The sequence below is a fragment of the Salmo salar genome, chromosome ssa12 (assembly GCF_905237065.1).
Source record: "Salmo salar chromosome ssa12, Ssal_v3.1, whole genome shotgun sequence".
Classification (NCBI taxonomy): Eukaryota; Metazoa; Chordata; class Actinopteri; order Salmoniformes; family Salmonidae; genus Salmo; species Salmo salar.
Window position 1 is genome coordinate 24,234,606 of NC_059453.1, and position 18,768 is coordinate 24,253,373.

General features: G+C 43.7%; 1 protein-coding gene across 1 annotated transcript; it reads left to right on the plus strand.

Moving 5' to 3' along the window:
- The first annotated feature begins 1,064 nt into the window (after positions 1–1,064).
- On the plus strand, positions 1,065–4,963 carry LOC123725617 (chromatin modification-related protein eaf-1-like). The gene is made up of 3 exons (XM_045692076.1): positions 1,065–1,153; positions 1,247–1,302; positions 1,401–4,963. Exons 1-3 carry the CDS (start codon positions 1,125–1,127, stop codon positions 4,961–4,963), a joined length of 3,648 nt encoding a protein of 1,215 aa, XP_045548032.1. The 5' UTR covers positions 1,065–1,124.
- Positions 4,964–18,768: the final 13,805 nt, after the last annotated feature.

Genomic DNA, 18,768 nt, shown 5'->3' on the forward strand with positions numbered 1-18,768 from the left:
CATTATAAAGGAAACCTTTTATAAACAATGGCAACACTGCCATGGTGATCTGAGCCTTGCTGTTGGAAAATGACATTAGTATCCGAATTTCGGTTGTCACAGATGTACCTCTCCTGACTTTACTTCTTGACTTTGGTCTACAGTCAGTTGCTTTAGCCTTACCACTCAAACGAGCCCTACTGTAGTTTGCCTCTGAAAAATTAAAGACTCAGATCATCAAAAGCATAACATGAGTGTTTAATTGGTGTCTGTCTGAAATCAGAATTTGTCCAAGATGTTGCACTATGTGCAACTGAAACATGTTAACCATCTACTGTTGCTATGCTGAATGAAAAGAAGTCATGTGTAAAATAATGGTGCCTAACGGCTCATTTAGCCTCTAATCTTCAAATGAAGCAAGTGAATTTTGTACAAGCAAGAATTTAAACCGATCAATGAAGTGCCAAGACAAAATGTGTTTCCTACTTTAGATCAGGGGTGTCAAACTCATTCCATGGAGGGCCTAGTGTCTGTAGGTTTTAGTTTTTTCCTTTCAATTAAGACCTAGACAACTACTGTAGGTGAGGGGAGTAATTAGTGGCCTTAATTCAGCAATCAAGTACAAGGAAGGAGCGAAAACCCACAGACACTCGGCCCTCCGTGTAATGAGTTTGAAGCGTGCTTTAGAGTAAGGGCTGTCGAACCTGTCAGGAACTCAATTAGAGAATCAACCACACCTGAGTACATTTCTGAATTCCAAATCAACCCCTAGCCCCTACACCTACCATTTAGTCACTTATGGGCATTTGAAACGATCAGATAGGTTAAAGAAATATGGTAATTGCTTCACCTTGCCTTCTGATAGTCTGGATGCAATTGTGGCCATATTGCTTATCCCTATTCAACCCTTTCTGATTCACAGAAGTGTTTAGACCAGGGTGTAGAATTTAGGGGTCAATTTGGAAATAGAAATTTAATGTAGTTCAGTGGCTGACAGCTGTCCTTAATTAGCCAATGACTTTAGAAGGGTCTGGGATTCCTTTAAAAGGAGCAACCAAAAGTCTGGTAAATATAATAAAAGGGATATTCTGGTAGGACATATGCCTACCGTTAGTTCTGAATACTGGTGAGGTTTTGAGGGCGAAATGGCCGTGATGATTGGAATCGCTTTCAGGTAGGTTTTTAAAAGTATTGATCTAGTTTGTTTCCCTTGTCCTTCAGGTGTTACAGGTAGCTATGTTTCTAACAGACTTTCTTTTTTCCTAAGAGTTTCTTGGCTTTGTTGCCTGCTAATTGGAGGGATAATGTCTTCTACATCAGAAGGTGAGTTCATTTCAAATAACAGCTATGTAGTTCCATAACCTTCAAAGGCTGGCATTTTACTTTTTTTTATTTTTTTTTATTTTTTTTTTTTTACCTAGGTGTTTCGTCTCCTGCACTGGGTTCTAATGCAGCATGGCTCTATGCAGGCTCACTTAGGTTTCTAGGATATGGTAATTATAAGTCGCCAACAGCTCAAATGCAAGCGCAACAGAAACATCCGGCCGCCATCCTGCGGCAGGAACTGGCCCCCATGTCCCAGCAACCTCAGCAAGTGTGGTATCCAGCCACTGAGCTTCAGCAGCGGAAGCAACTGACTGCCATGAACCAGCAAGTGTGGCATCCAGCTCCAATGCCCATGCTGCAGAAGGAACCGACTGCAGAACCTCAGCAACAGAGGCAACCAACAAATGTTCTCCAGCAAGTGTGGCATCCAGCTCACATGCTGCAGCAGAAGCAACCGACTGCCGTGCCCCAGCAAGTGTGGCATCCAGCTCACATCCTGCAGCAGAAGCAACCGACTGCCGTGCCCCAGCAAGTGTGGCATCCAGCTCACATGCTGCAGCAGAAGCAACCGACTGCCGTGCCCCAGCAAGTGTGGCATCCAGCTCACATGCTGCAGCAGAAGCAACCGACTGCCGTGCCCCAGCAAGTGTGGCATCCAGCTCACATGCTGCAGCAGAAGCAACCGACTGCCGTGCCCCAGCAAGTGTGGCATCGAGCTCACATGCTGCAGCAGAAGCAACCGACTGCCGTGCCCCAGCAAGTGTGGCATCCAGCTCACATGCTGCAGCAGAAGCAACCGACTGCCGTGCCCCAGCAAGTGTGGCATCCAGCTCACATGCTGCAGCAGAAGCAACCGACTGCCGTGCCCCAGCAAGTGTGGCATCCAGCTCACATGCTGCAGCAGAAGCAACCGACTGCCGTGCCCCAGCAAGTGTGGCATCCAGCTCACATGCTGCAGCAGAAGCAACCGACTGCCGTGCCCCAGCAAGTGTGGCATCCAGCTCACATGCTGCAGCAGAAGCAACCGACTGCCGTGCCCCAGCAAGTGTGGCATCCAGCTCACATGTTGCAGGAGAAGCAACCGACTGCCGTGCCCCAGCAAGTGTGGCATCCAGCTCACATGCTGCAGGAGAAGCAACCGACTGCCGTGCCCCAGCAAGTGTGGCATCCAGCTCACATGCTGCAGCAGAAGCAACCGACTGCCGTGCCCCAGCAAGTGTGGCATCCAGCTCACATGCTGCCGCAACTGACCGCCGTGCCCCAGCAAGTGTGGCATCCTTCTCAAATGCCCCTGCAGCAGAAGCAACCTACCGCAGAACCTCAGCAGCAGAGGCAACCGACCGCCGTGCCCCAGCAAGTGTGGCATCCTTCTCAAATGCCCCTGCAGCAGGAGCAACCGACCGCCGTGCCCCAGCAAGTGTGGCTTCCTTCTCAAATGCCCCTGCAGCAGGAGCAACCGACCGCCGTGCCCCAGCAAGTGTGGCATCCTTCTCAAATGCCCCTGCAGCAGGAGCAACCGACCGCCGTGCCCCAGCAAGTGTGGCATCCTTCTCAAATGCCCCTGCAGCAGGAGCAACCGACCGCCATGCCCCAGCAAGTGTGGCATCCAGCTCACATGCCCCTGCAGCAGAAGCAACCGACTGCCGTGCCCCAGCAAGTGTGGCATCTTTCTCAAATGCCCCTGCAGCAGAAGCAACCGACTGCCGTGCCCCAGCAAGTGTGGCATCCAGCTCACATGCTGCAGCAGAAGCAACCGACTGCCGTGCCCCAGCAAGTGTGGCATCCAGCTCACATGCTGCCGCAACTGACCGCCGTGCCCCAGCAAGTGTGGCATCCTTCTCAAATGCCCCTGCAGCAGAAGCAACCTACCGCAGAACCTCAGCAGCAGAGGCAACCGACCGCCGTGCCCCAGCAAGTGTGGCATCCTTCTCAAATGCCCCTGCAGCAGAAGCAACCGACCGCCGTGCCCCAGCAAGTGTGGCATCCTTCTCAAATGCCCCTGCAGCAGAAGCAACCGACCGCCGTGCCCCAGCAAGTGTGGCATCCTTCTCAAATGCCCCTGCAGCAGAAGCAACTGGCCCCCATGCCTCTACTGCAGAAGGAACCAGCCACTGAACCTCTGCAGAAGGAACCAACCGCCATGCCCCAGCAAGTGTTACATCTAGCTCAAATGCTGCAGAAGGAACATGCCACCAATCCTCAGAAAGTGTGGCATCCAGCTCAATTTCCCCAGCAGAAGCAACTGGCCCCCATTCCGCTACTGCAGAAGGAACCTACCCCAATAGCCCAGCAACCTCAGCAGGTGTGGCATCCTGCTCAATTGCCCAAGAATCGACCAGCCACTGAACCTCAGCAGCAGAAGCAACCATCCACCATGCCCCAGCAAGCGTTGCTTCCAGCTCAAATGCCCCTGCAGCAGAAGCAACCGGCCATTGAACCTCAGCAGAAGGAACCGACCGCCATGCCCCAGCAAGTGTTACATCTAGCTCAAATGCTGCAGAAGGAACATGCCACCAATCCTCAGAAAGTGTGGCATCCAGCTCAATTTCCCCAGCAGAAGCAACTGGCCCCCATTCCGCTACTGCAGAAGGAACCTACCCCAATAGCCCAGCAACCTCAGCAGGTGTGGCATCCTGCTCAATTGCCCAAGAATCGACCAGCCACTGAACCTCAGCAGCAGAAGCAACCATCCACCATGCCCCAGCAAGCGTTGCTTCCAGCTCAAATGCCCCTGCAGCAGAAGCAACCGGCCATTGAACCTCAGCAGAAGGAACCGACCGCCATGCCCCAGCAAGTGTTACATCTAGCTCAAATGCTGCAGAAGGAACATGCCACCAATCCTCAGAAAGTGTGGCATCCAGCTCAATTTCCCCAGCAGAAGCAACTGGCCCCCATTCCGCTACTGCAGAAGGAACCTACCACCATAGCCCAGCAACCTCAGCAGGTGTGGAATCCAGCTCAAATGCCCAAGAAGCAACCAGCCACTGAATTGCAGAAGCAATCATCCACCACGCCCCAGCAAGCATTGCTTCCAGCTCAAATGCCCCTGCAGCAGAAGCAACTGGCCACTGAACCTCAACAGAAGGAACTGACTGCCATGCCCCAGCAAGTGTGGTATCAAGCTAAAATGTTCCAGCAGCAAAATCATCTGGCCGCCATGCCACAGAAGCAACAGGCCTCCATTCCTGAGCAGCCTCCGCTCGTGTGGCACCCAGCTCAATTTCCCCAGCAGCAGAAGGAACTGGCTGTCGAGCCCCAGCAAGTGTGGTATCGCGCTAAAATGCTCCAGCAGCAAAATCATCTGGCCGCCATGCCCCAGCAGCCTCCGCTCGTGTGGCATCCAGCTCAAATTCCCCAGCAGAAGCAACTGGCCGTCGAACCTCAGCAAGTGGGGTATCCAGCTCAAATGCCCCAGCAGCAACTGGCACCAATGTCTCAGCAGAAACACTACAAAAGCACTGAAGATGGTGCCTCTAGTAGCTCTCAGTTCCAAATCGGTTTCAAATCCCACAACGAGAATGGCAAAACTGTTTTCTCCCAAACCCGCTACACTCGTAGGGAGGCTATGCCAATTGACAGCGGAAATGCTCCCAATGGCACATACCCACCACTAGTAAAGGATCCTACAAGGTATCATACAACTTTAATCTGGTCTTAACTTTGCTCTCTGAATTTGAAGTCCTTTGTACTAACCATGTATCTGCCAACAGGGAAATCTAATGGGGGATTCATCCTTTAGAAGCTTATGGTGAGACTTTTTTTTATGTCAAATTGATGACATAAGATTCTGTTGCTGATACTGTTCTAATTTCTTTCAGGTTTCAGTCATGCTTTTGTTTTGACCAGGAAGTTGCTGGTGTTCTTGCTACTCTTGCATGACTGAATCAATAAACAATTTTACTTTCCAATATCTTATGTCTTTGCAATACTGAGGGTACTCTTGTGCTTGCTGATTTCAAACGGATGGTGTGGGTTACCAGTACAGTTGGCAGTAAAAGAGTGGTTGTCTTCAAATATATGGTGTTTACCATTGCTACTGGTGGTTCAAATTCCAAGTTTGGCTCTACATTACTGTTAAGTGGTGAAATGTCACACCTCATGTTCATACTTTTCTATGTTGACACCCCTTCAAATTACTGGATTCGGCATTTCGGCCACACCCGTTGCTGACTCGTATAAAATCGAGCACACAGCCATGCAATCTCCATATTCAAACATTGGCAGTAGAAGGGCCTTGACGAGCTCTGGCTTTCAACGTGGCAGTCATAGGATGACACTTTTCCAAGTCAGTTTTTCAAATTTCCACCCTGCTAAAGCAACCCTGGTCAAATAAGTCGTGTTAATGTGATAGGCCACACAATCTCAGGACAGGGCTGTAGCGTGTAGTCCTCGGTTGCAACACTTAGCATTAATAACTGCCTCTGGAAGCATTGTCAGCACCAGAACTGTTCAGAAGCTTCGTGAAGCGAATGAAAAGCTGCACACGCCTACAATCTATGTGCAATTCCACTTGTCTGCAGGAGTGGTGTAATGCTTGGTGATATTGGACTCAAGCGCAATGGAAATGCCTTGTCTGGAGAGACTAATCACTCCATCTGTCAGGACAAATCTAGGTTTCACGGATGCCAGGAGAATGCTACCTGCCCGACTGCATAGTGCCAACTAAAGTTTGTTGGCAGAATAATGGTTTTGGGCTGGGCCCCTTAGTTCCACTGAAGGGAAGCCTTAATGCTATCGCATACAATAACATTCTAGACAATTCTGTGTTAACTCTGACAACAGTTTGGGGGAAGGCTCTTTGCTGTTTCAGCATGACAATGCCCCTGTGCACAACGCAAGGTCCATACAGAAACGGTTTGCGATTGGTGTGGAAGTTTGACGGGCCTGCAAAGAGCCTTGACCTCAACCCTATCGAACACCTTTGGGAAGAATTGGAACGCCGACTGCGAGCCAGGCCTAATCAACCAACATCAGTTTCTGACCTCATTAATGCTGTTGCGGCTGAATGGAAGTCCCCGCAGCAATGTTCAAACATCTAGTGGAACGCCTTCCCAGAAGAGTAGAGGCTTTTATAGCTGCAATGGGGGGGAACCAACTCTATATTAATGCCCATGATTTTGAAATGAGATGTTCAACAAGCTGATGTCCACATAACTTTGGTCATGTAGTGCACTTTAGATGTAGGCATGCATTGTACATGGTGTTGACAATCCAGACTTATTCTTCATCTGTCTGAGCCTTAGGGAGAGTACTAAGCGAACATATGGAATTGGTTTAAAAGTTCATACCATGATCAATTAGCTGTATGAATTTTGGGACAGTTTTAGGTATGAACATTTTATCAATGTTTTGATAAAATATAGAATTTTGCCTTTGCTACTATAGCCCACAGAAACACATTGAATAACACCTTTTTATAAACGGCAAAGTTTTGAAGTCTGTCCAATATCTAGGTCATGGCATATATTTAACTCTATGTATCACATTTTGCCCCATAAGTCCGAATCCAGGTGGTGAGTAATATATGGAATCAAGTAGTAACCAAAACAAGTGTTAAACAAATCAAAATATATTTGACATTCTTCAAAGTAGCCACCCTTTGCCTTGACAGCTTTGCACATTCTTGGCATTCTCTCAACCAGCTTCATGAGGTAGTCACTTGGAATGCAGTTCAATTAAAGAGAGTGACCCAGTGCATTTTTTTAATGCCAGCTCAAGTAGGCTTTCCACTTATGTATTTATTTAGCAAAGGTGATAACACATCACTCCGGACAGACAATTAAAAACTCATATAAATGTTGCAGCAGCCTAGGGTACAGCCTATGCGCCATGTCCACCTGGTCAGGGTAAACAAATTGGTAACGTTATGTATTTATAGTCCATTTTTGTGTCAGGAGAAAATGTGATTAAATTTAGTTTACATTCAAACTTGGGCTGGCCAGGCTGCCTATACGTTTTCAATCCAAAATTAGTAACTGGAATTAATCAATCAACATAATAGTGATGACAGATGTGAGTTAATGTTTTGTTAGGATTACAGTTGCATAGCTCTGCATGATGCAAACAAGGCTGGCCCTCCCATTAGGTAAGATTATGCGGCCGTCATTTTGGCAATTGGCTGCCACCCTCCAGTGCCCCTGATCGGCTTCTAAACCACCTGCACCCCAGCCACCAGCTCATAGCCATGGCTGCAGTTCCCGCCCCCACCCTATTCTCTCTTCTCCCAAAGTTCACTCATACTATCTTTGGAAGCTATGGTGATGTGTGTGTGTTTTATATGGGATTATCCAACTGTGAAACATTAATAAAAATGAATCTGCCAATTCAATTATTGTATTGTTTTTTTGTTTGTGTGATGAAAACGGTTGGTGATTAAGGCAGTTGCCTAACATATCCTGTTAACGTTAGCTAGCTCATACTAGTAGATATCATCAGCTAAAACTAAGCTACAGAGATTTGAAACAAATTTGCTACCATGTCTAAGAGACAAAAATGAATGAAGCGAATAAAAAAAGAAAAAAAAGAGAAAAGAGGCACAATCTCTAAACCAAAGAAATTCGCTGCTGAAATTGATCAGCGTGCAGCAATGTCCATCAGCCAGTATAGAGAACGACAAGCCTCCGGGGACAGGCGCTCATTCGCCGAGACGGACGAGCCCCCGTTCGCTGCTTCTAGCAGTGAAGAGGGCAAACCGGATGAGCCATCCACTTCCACCAATGATGAGAGCTCACTGGGTGAACAAGAACGGGTGGCCACACCAGGCCTAGCCACACCTCCAAACAATTCTGGCGGAGACTCTACTATCTTGGACCCTGACTCAGATTCGTCGCACCCCATCCCCGATGACAGTGGTGCTGCTGCTAAATCCGACTCCCAGACAAAAAAAACATAAAAGATCCCGGTGAGTGGCAAAAATGTATGAATGGATCGTTACGGGATATGTTAGTGCAGGCTGGGCCACATCAGGATAAGGAGAGGAATTTCCCAAGAGAAGAGGGGCAACGAAAATGTTCGGTGGCCCACTACAATAGGAGGATGGCGAACGGGGAGCGAGTGGAGAGACCATGGTTTGTCTATTCCAAGCAAAACGATGCAGCCTTCTGTTTTTGCTGCAAACTTTTTCACACTAGTGCAAATCTGCGCTGGTCAGGTATGGAACCAAGGACTGGAAGAATCTGTGCCACCGCCTCAGCTCACATGAGAAGTCGCATGACCACCTAGATAGTTTCCAGAGGTGGAAGGAGCTGGAGATCAGGCTGGTGTACAAGCAAACTATCGATACCCAAGCCCAACAGGCTATTGACAGAGAGACTCCCAACTGGCAGCAGCTGCTACAGAGGCTCATAGCCCTGATACGCTTAATGGCCACCCAGAATTTTGCGCAATGTGGGACCACCGACTGGATGAACAAGCCAAATAATGGGAACATTCTGAAGTTTGTGGAAATGCTGGGTATCTTTGATGGAATCATGGAGAAGTTTGTAAGGAGAGTACAGTCCAAAGAAACACGTGCACTACCTTGGTAAAATAATCCAGAACGAAATCATTGACATGCTGGCACAAGAGTTCCAGCAGACAGTGTGCAGTGAGCTAAAAGCAGCCAAACATGTTTCTATAATTTTGACCTGCACACCAAACAAGAGCAAAACAGATCAGATGACTACAGTGGTGCATTTTGTTTCAACCGAGGATGATGGGTCAGTGTGCACGAGAGAGCACTTCCTGGAGTTTAGTGAACTGCTTGACGCAACGGGGTGGGCATGACAGAGTTGTTCATCTCAAAACTACAGAAACATGGCATCGCCATCATGGACATGAGAGGGCAGGGGTATGACAACGGGGCAAATATGCGGGGGAGGCACAGCAGAGTTCAAAAGAGAGTGCATGATATCAATACAAGGGCATTTTTTTGTGCCATGGAGCGCACTGAATCTGGTTCTCTCTGATGCGTTATCATGTTGCCTGTAGGCAGCTGAGTTTTTTAACACCATCCAAGAGATTTAGACGTGTTTATCTGGAGCTACACACAGCTGGGACGTGCTGAAAGAGCACGTAAAAGATGGACTCACAGTGAAACCCCTCAGCACCATGAGATGGGAGAGCCGGGTGGAGGCTGTAAAACCTGTGCAATACCAACTCGGGGAGATTTATGATGCCCTGTGCTAAAACAAGGTTGGAGGCAAACAGCATTGCCGCCAAGATGAACAAATTTGGCTTCGTGCGCAGTGGTCATTTGGTATGACACATTGTTCAAAGTGAAAATCACCAGAAAGAGTTTGCAGGTGGTGAGTTTTAACCTTTCACAAGCAGTGGCTCAACTGAACTCAACCAGGGTATTCCTCCAAGACTACCACTCCGATGCAGCTTTCGCTGGCGCATTAGCAAGCGCAAATGAGTTGGCAGAGGAGATGTGTACTGTGCCCTGTTTCCGAGTGCAGCCCATTGTCCGTCCCAGGAAGAAGAGGAGTCTGTTTTGGCTATGAGGGAGAGGATGAGCCTGTGACTGACCCTTAGCAGAAATTCGAAGTACATTTCTTTAATCGGTTTCTTGATTCTGCTATCCAGTTCGTCAACGAGGGCTTTACGCAGCTCGAAGAGCACAGCAGTGTTTTCAGCATCCTGTACAACACCCCACCGTCAAGGACATAGACACTGTAGTGTTTACCAGGGACTGCGCAACACTCTAGAGGGCCCTTACATATGGGGATTCCAGGGACATCGACGCAAAAGAGCTATGCAGTGAGACAAAACCACTCGACGCACTGGAGTATATATCCAGACACCAAATGGCCTCCCTGTATCTCAATGCCTATGTTGCCCTGAGAGTTCTTCACACTCCCCGTGACAGTGGCAAGGGGAGAGCACACATTCTCCAAGCTCAAACGACCTGAGCTCTTCTATGAATTAAGAGGCTCAATGGACTCACCACCATATCAATTGATCATGAATTGTCTTATAAAATCAACCTCCAACAAGCAGTGCAAGCGTTTGCTTCCAGGATGGCAATGTGAGTGAACTTGTCTTTGAATGAAGGGAAGCGTTGATCATACACTCGTATTCATTCTTTCACTGAGTAATTTATTAAGATTAATTATTTATCTCCTGTTTACTTTGTATATTTTAAATTTAAATAGACTACATCCTAATCTCTCTGTCTCTCTCTCTCTCTCTCTCTCTCTCTCTCTTCCCGTTTCTCGCTCTCTCTTCCTTTGTCGCTCTCTCTCTCACACTCACTCTCTCCATTTGATTTCAGGACCATGGACAGCTAGAAAGAAAACAATGACTGCAATGCAGCTCAACAGCAACAGCACTCTATGCGGGCCACAAAATAAAGAAATGCTGAAACTGATGTTGGACAATCAAATTCAATATGTAAATAAAATACATTTGTTAAGGCAGGGTCATTGACATAAAGCTTATTTTACACTGCTCCAATGAAACGAGGCACTTGTTATCTCACTCTTTTTTACAGTTCTACAGGAATATTAAATGATATGTTAAATAGAAGTGTTATTTTTATTGTGTCGTGGCATGTGTGATAACAGGTGGCATATTATTAGTAAGAAACTCGGTTTCCTCATATAGGCAGTTGGCTGCATAGTGATTGCAACATTGTAACTTTCCGGTAAGGGACCTCCTATATGTGCACACGAGCACCAACCATCTAATTACATATATAACTGGAGCCTATTTCTTCCTATTCAAAAAAATAAGTGGTAAGCCTACCTGTTTGACAGACATAATTATGCTATCCATAGATGTCGGTATAGCCAAATCCTCCAATACGGCATGTACTCCTTAAATACCTCCGTGAAGGGTTTGGTGTGTTTGGTTAAAACCAGGGCTTGAATTGAGTGAGGGTACCCTGTACCCTTTGTTAAAGAAAAGGGTATCTATTGTTTGCTTTAAATGTAGAAAAAAATACATACAAGAAATCCAGATTATATAAAGCGTTCTATAACAATGCTTAACTCTGTGATGACTTATGGTAGAAACAAGCTTTCAAATGCCTGCAAAAGAGGTGACTCCGATGCATATGAGGATGTACTGATTCCTCTCTATGCCATTCTGAAGCTGAGCTGCCTATAATAATAACATCCTATAATATTTGATGAGCTATTCTGTCCCTATTAAAAAATATATGTTTGTTTGAACCCAGGAAGCTTTTAGGGAAGCCCTTCTGTTGTTGGGTTGTACAACGGACAAGTAGCCAGCAGTGGAAGCTTACATTTTTCTGCATCGGTAGAGCCTCTGTCTGGGTGGAAAGGGAACTTTTGAAGGTGCCATGATTAGATTCATAAGGATGTCTAAGATGTAATTATTTGCAAACAGCATTGCAAACAAGACACTCTGGTTAGACATTGGAGAAATGGTAAGTTTGCTTATTTCTCTGTCCATTCTTCCCTGAAACTTCTATTTTCATTATCCACCTTTCATTTGAGACTTTTTCAGCACAACATCTTCTCTTGATTTCAAGCTATTTTTCCCCAATCCCCTCATAAAGATTTCATCTCACTAATATAATAGCGACATTGGTGATTTTATCAATGTAATCATTAGGCTATGTTATTGACATTGGATTGATTATATAGCCTACTAACCAGATCTGTTAAAAATTGTGTTTCATTTGTAGAATATGCCTATGAATTGGGCTGCTATTATGTTCTGTTCCTGTGACTTTTAGCTTTAAAAAAACCTATTGCTGACCCCCTGCTGTACATAGTTTAGCGGGGATAGGAGGGAGGTCGGCAGTTTTTTGTCTTGCCTAGAGCAGCACAACGTCAAGGGCCGGCCCTGAATGCAAACATGCATAAAGCAAACTCAGCCCTGTGAGTTCTGTTGTCTATCAGTTGTTGTCTCTGTGTCTGGGTAGAGGAAACCCCCCTCTTAATCTAGTCTAAATATAATTCATATGAACAAGTATAAGGTTGCTGTAGTTTGACAGGGGTTTCATCCCCCCAGGGCCAGTTTTCTTCAGGAGTTTTTTTAAAACCATTTGACTTGATGAGAAAAAACTGGTCCCATCATAGCCCATATAAAACCTTTTTACAACTGATTAATCACTATCATACCTTATAGGGTCAAGCGTTTTCCTGGTAATGTTAAGGTGACACCAGTCTGCTTGCAGTTGTCAGTTATCGTCAGGTATGTGGATGATCAGGGCTTTATTCAGGAACATTTGTTGGGCTACTTTGTCTCAAGTGGGCGAGATGCGCAGTCTGTGTTTGACTTTGTGAATTCTGAGATGTCTGAGTTTAACTTCATGGAGAAACCCTTTGCCCAAACCTACGATGACGCAGATGTAATGGAATGTATCTGCTATTTGTATTTTCAGATAAATCCCCTACTAATCCCTGATTAAGAGATCTGGGGAAGTGTACCAAAAAATTTCTGTAGCATTTAAGGTCCCTAAGAAAACAGTGGCCTCCATCGTTTATAAATGGAAGAACTTTGGAACCACCAAGACTCTTCCTAGAGCTGGCCGCCGGGCCAAACTGAGCAATCGGGGGAGAAGGGCCTTGGTCAGGGAGGTGACCAAGAACCCGATTGTCACTCTGACAGAGCTCTAGAGTTCCTCTGGAGTTCCATCTCTGCAGCACTCCACCAATCAGGGCTTTATGGTAGAGTGGCGAGGTGGAAGCCTCTCCTCAGTAAAAGGCATATCACAGCCGGCTTGGAGTTTGCCAAAAAACACCTAAAGACTCTAAAACCATGAGAACAAGATTCTCTGGTCTGATTAAACCAAGATTGAACTCTTTGGCTTGAATGCCAAGCGTCACGTCTGGAGGAAACCTGGCACCATTGAGTGGCCCAGCCATAGCCGGGACTTGAACCCGATCAAACATCTCTGGAGAGACCTGAAAATAGCTGTGCAGCAACGCTCCACATCCAACCTGACAGAGCTTGAGAGGATCTGCAGAGAGGAATGGTAGAAACTTTCATTTTTAAATCATTATTATAACGCAAATGAAACCTAGAGTTCGGTTTATATAGCCATGGGGGAATGAAAACAGTTGTGTATGTATTTGGTTATGAAGATCTTAGATTACATGTAAAAAAAACGACTCAATAAAAAATAAAAAAGGAATACTGAAATTGCCAATGTATCGTCAAGTTGTATACATCATAACCTGAGGGGGGTTGAAATTGTTGTTCAAATGTTGCGTATACATTTTTTAGTATCTAGATATTGTGTTATATGTTAGAATGTCTAATAAACAACTATATTGTATACATTAATAATATTGTTTTGTCAGAAATATATAAATATAATGATGACAAAGTTTTACCTGCACCTGTATGCAGACGATACCGTTGTGTACTCTATTGCCCCGCCCTGCTGATCAGGCTCTATCTGAACTACATTAGGCTTTCATTATTTTGCAGAAAACCTTTATTGACCTTAAATTATTATTGAATACATGGAAAACTAAGTATATGTTGTTTTCTAGAGTACACAAAAATGATTCTAATGATTGAAGTGTGCGTACCGAGTACGGTGTATCAGTATATACGTTAAGTTGTCTTTTTAAAAAACATATTGACGAGTTAGTTAATTAAGATGCTGAATATAAAAGGGGCTTCTTCTATAGAAATAGGTCTGGCCTCTCGCGTAATAATACAAAGCAGATAATTCAATCAATGTTCTTACTGGTCCTAGACTATTGCAAAATCATCTATATGAATGCAGCTGCCACTTCATTAAAGCCTTTAGATGCATTTGATCCTAGAGCACTTTGTTTTATTATGGGTACAGGTTTAGTACACATCCCTGCATTCTCTATCATAAACTAGGCTGACCCTCTTTGAGGTCACGTAGGTCAATTCGTTGCTCTCTTTGCCTTTATAAAGCTCTTTGACCTACTGTAAACTCACTCTGTAGCTAACATCTACAATAACCATTAGATGTACGAGTCAGAGTTATCATACACAGTCTCAGGATTTGCTAACTCTGGAAATTCCTTTGGTCTGTACAGAGTTCAGTAAATCAGCTCTTTACCCTTTACTTGTGGAATAATCTCCAAGCTTCTCTAAACAATGATGTTTTGGTGTCTCTAGGTTACTTCAGACTGCTGAATGAGGCCTGTTACAACTCACTTACAAAACCTTTAAAGGCGTTTGTGAAACCATTCAGTCATGGATGTATGTAAACATATTTAATACATATTGCTTGTTACAGATGACTACTGTTGTACATTGAATAGCCATTCATCACTGTTACACCTTCTTGATGTGATGGTTCTCTATGTCTGGACATGTTTATAATCCACATAGTGTGAATAGTGGTTTCCAATAATTTATTACCCCCCCAAACCTGAATCTGAAATTACCTTTATGATCTTTCTTTTCACTATTACTTTGGGGTTCTAATCCCCCTCTTTCAAAATCCCCACTGTGAACAAATCTTTAACATTCATGAACCTTCAATATATTTATCCCTAAACCTCCCACAATAACTATTGTCTATTGCTATTCTCAATGACCTTACTGCCAATATGAACGTTTTATACATAGCTAAATACAATGTTGGAGACAGTTTTCATGTATTTCGTTGTGCAAACATTTGTTTATTAGATTATATTTCTCATTAAGAATAATGTTGTTTTAATTATATATGGCTCACGCTTTGCTTTGGTCATGTGTTCTCTTATGGGTCAATGATTTTAATTACAATATAGAAATTATGTTCTTGGCTCAATTACTTAAAAGTGCATGTGGTCCCACCCCTTCCATGTGTTCCCAGGTGCATATTTGGGAGCCCATATTCATTCAGGATGTAAGGCTTACTAGTTATGGGAAATGTTAGGAAAACTTGGTTGATGTAACAAAACAAAATACAAAACAAAAAAACAGCACATTTTTATACTTTAACCACATCTTTTCACATACGTTTATTTGGGTCTTTTTAATTTACTACGTCGATTGGCTCCAGCCCTTGGAAGCTCGGTGCATGTACAAAGAAAAATAACACAATTCAACAATTGATGGATGGTGACAAAAATAATGACATTGCCAGTAGTCATGTTAAGGTTTTCAATGTTTTATTGGTGGAGTTTTATGGATTTGCATGTGGCTGTGCATTATATGATGCCCGAATATGGAAGAGGATCTGATCATGCCTATTGGTATTCTTGATTAATTATTGATCCAAAAAGACACACACCTGTTATGGGGTTACTTCCACATCTGCTTGCATTGCTTGGTAGTTTATTAGCATGGTATGAGACAAGATAAATAATACAATTAAAGTAAAGTAAAAATTAACGATATTATCCTAAATTGAGAGATGAATAAAAAATGTGTTATCACATCAACATCAAAACTCTTTCACAATGTGCCTGTTTTCAGTATAGAATGACATGTATACAGATTATATTACATCTTTTTGTGTTTGTCTTGATGATTGTTCTTTAGTAAATAGGAAACTCAGTGTGTTAGTCCGAGAAACATTAACTAGATAGTTGTTTTATGTTTTGTGAAACCTTGAAATGAACACAATGAGAAGTGATTTTGTAACAACAGTTTTGAATGGGTAATTGTATCAAATATATATTATTGTATGTTTTAATTAGCGCTCATAAACTGTTTTCATCACTGCCTTGTAAACCCATTCTTGTAAATTGGAGCTACTGTACATGATTGTCTGGGGCTGCTGTACAGATTTCAGCACTTGCCAAGATGTTGACATTCCTGGGTATGTCTCACCTGTACCATAATAATAATAAAGATTATGATGATAATGTTATACATTGAGAGAGAGTATAATATTACACAATTAAATAATAGATCATCACTCACACAGACATGACTTCATCTTTGTTCAGTTTATCATCATAGTTTGTCATAGTTTCTAATTATCGTTTCTAATCATAGTTTGAACATAGTTGGCCATAGTTTCTAATCATACTTTCTAGTCTGAGAGGTTTTGATATAATAAGAGGGTCAAATAGAACCTAAGAGGGCAGAAGCTATTGTTTACAAACAGTATGAATAAAAACAATGGCTACTGCTCAATGGCTAAATAGCCTTCATTTAAAAAAAAAAAAACATGTCAATGAAAACAATTAAGACAAATCATTCTTAAATAATATATATCTACAGTGCCTTGCGAAAGTATTCGGCCGCCTTGAACTTTTCGACCTTTTGCCACATTTCAGGCTTCAAACATAAAGATATAAAACTGTAATTTTTTGTGAAGAATCAACAACAAGTGGGACACAATTATGAAGTGGAATGAAATTTATTGGATATTTCAAACTTTTTTAACAAATAAAAAACTGAAAAATGTTGCTCCTTGATAAGGATTCTCTGTGTGTCAATCAACAGCTTGTAACCTGACACCTACCATGCAGCCCGCAGCCTGGACACACACAGACATAGGGCCCGCTGTCATTCATTGAAGGTAAATACTTTTATTTTTTAAAACCCATGTATTTTCTACTAAAATGTTTATACATAAATGCAATTTATATCCTTTAAATATTTACATGTATAATTCTATAATTCCTTTCTTAGAAAATAATGTTATCAGCATGTTTCTATGTTTGTAACCAAATGACCTCCCACATGGGTGGTGGCAGATGTCATTAGCTCCGCCCCTGACGCTACAGATCCTTGTCAACACACACGGAGAGAGAGACAGCGATTTCATTCATTGAAGTTAAATCACAATACACCTAAAATTGGTCTAGGACCATGTTTTCTGTGGTTTATCTCTCGAGGTTTCTTGTCGCTTGTAGTGTTCACAGCTCTTTACTTATACCGACCTTGACCCTACCCCCCTGGAAATTACAGTTTAATATACAACAGCCAGGCCATAAGCTCACGATAACAGTGCTCTACTCTTTAAAATGTTCAAACACATTACATAGTTCAACAAGGTCACTACACATCAATCAAATTGACATCTTTAATGCAAACACATGCTTTACCATAAACAGATGCACTATCCGGTTGCATAAGCACTCACTAGATAGCGTGAGACGGACAGGATGTAAATATATGGGCATAACCACGTGACACATAAAATAGGTCAATCACTGACTCGTGCCGTCTACTGTATTTCTTCTTGCATAGATAATAAACAGTAAGTAGCAGCAGTGTAAAAACAAAGGGGTGGGGCTGTCAATATAAATAGTCAGGGTAACCATTTGATTAATTGTTCAGCAGTCTTGTGGCTTGGGGGTAGAAGCTGTTAAGGAGCCGTTTGGACCTAGACTTGGCGCTCCGGTACCACTTGCCGTGCAATAGCAGAGAGAACAGTCTATGACTTGGGTGACTGGAGTCTTTGACAATTTTTTGGGCCTTCCTCTGACACCACTTAGTATATAGGTCCTGGATGGCAGGAAGCTTGGCCCCAGTGATGTATTTGCAGCCTTGCGGTCACATGCCGAGCAGTTGCCATATCACCAGGAGGTGATGCAACCGGTCAGGATGCTCACCATTGGTGCAGCTGTAGAACTTCGAGGATCTGGGGACCCATGCCAAATCTTTTCAGTCTCCTGAGGGGGAAATGGTGTTGTCGTGCCCTCTTCACGACTGTCTTGGTGTGTTTGGACCATGATAGTTTGTTGGTGATGTGGACAACAAGGAACCTGAAACTCTCGACCTGCTACGCTACAGCCCCGTCAATGGGGGCATGTTCAGCTCTCCTTTTCCTGTAGCCCACAGTCAACTCCTTTGTCTTGCTCACGTTGAGAGGTTGTTGTAATTGCACCACACTGCCAGGTCTCTGACTTGCATAAGTTCTCCCTCTACTCACTCTAGTTAAGGATTTCACACAATGTCTTTTTGCAATGACTGCAATCTTTGATCTTTTATGATCGAGTCATTTTGGTTGCGCCGAGCAAGTTTGACCTATTCCTACAATGGTTGGAACCATAGAGGGCACATATGATACTGCACGCATACAGTGCCTTCAGAAAGTATTCACACCCCTTGACTTTTTCCACGTCACCTGAATTTAAAATGTATATTTTTTGTCACCAGCCTACACACACACACACACACAATACCCCATAATGTCAAAATGGAATAATTTTTGCACAAATTAATTACAAAAGCTGAAATATTTTGGGTCATTAAGTATTCAATTCAACCCCTTCGTTAGGGGAAGCCTAAATCAGTTCGGGAGTAAACATGTGCTTAAGTTACATAAGTTGCATGGGACTGCTCAGAAAAGCAAACAGATTCAACTATAAAGACTAGAGGTTTTCCAATGCCTGGAAAAAGGCACTCATTGGTAGATGGTAGAAAAAAAGCAGACATGGATTGTCCCTTTGAGCATGACGTGATTATACTCTGGTGTCTCAATACACCCGGTCACTACAAAGATACAGGCCTCCATTCTAACCCAGTTGCTGTAAAGGAAGGACACCGTTCAGGGATTTCACCATGAGGCCAATGGTAACTTTAAAACAATTAGTGTAATGGCTGTGATAGAAAACTGAGGATGGATCAACG

Bases quoted from the DNA above. Each gene is read 5' to 3' on its own strand.
- LOC123725617 (XM_045692076.1), top strand. From the start codon at position 1,125: ATGGCCGTGATGATTGGAATCGCTTTCAG. The intron at 1,154-1,246 runs GTAGGTTTTTAA...TTTTTTCCTAAG, and splicing joins ATGATTGGAATCGCTTTCAG to AGTTTCTTGGCTTTGTTGCC. The intron at 1,303-1,400 runs GTGAGTTCATTT...TTTTTTACCTAG, and splicing joins AATGTCTTCTACATCAGAAG to GTGTTTCGTCTCCTGCACTG.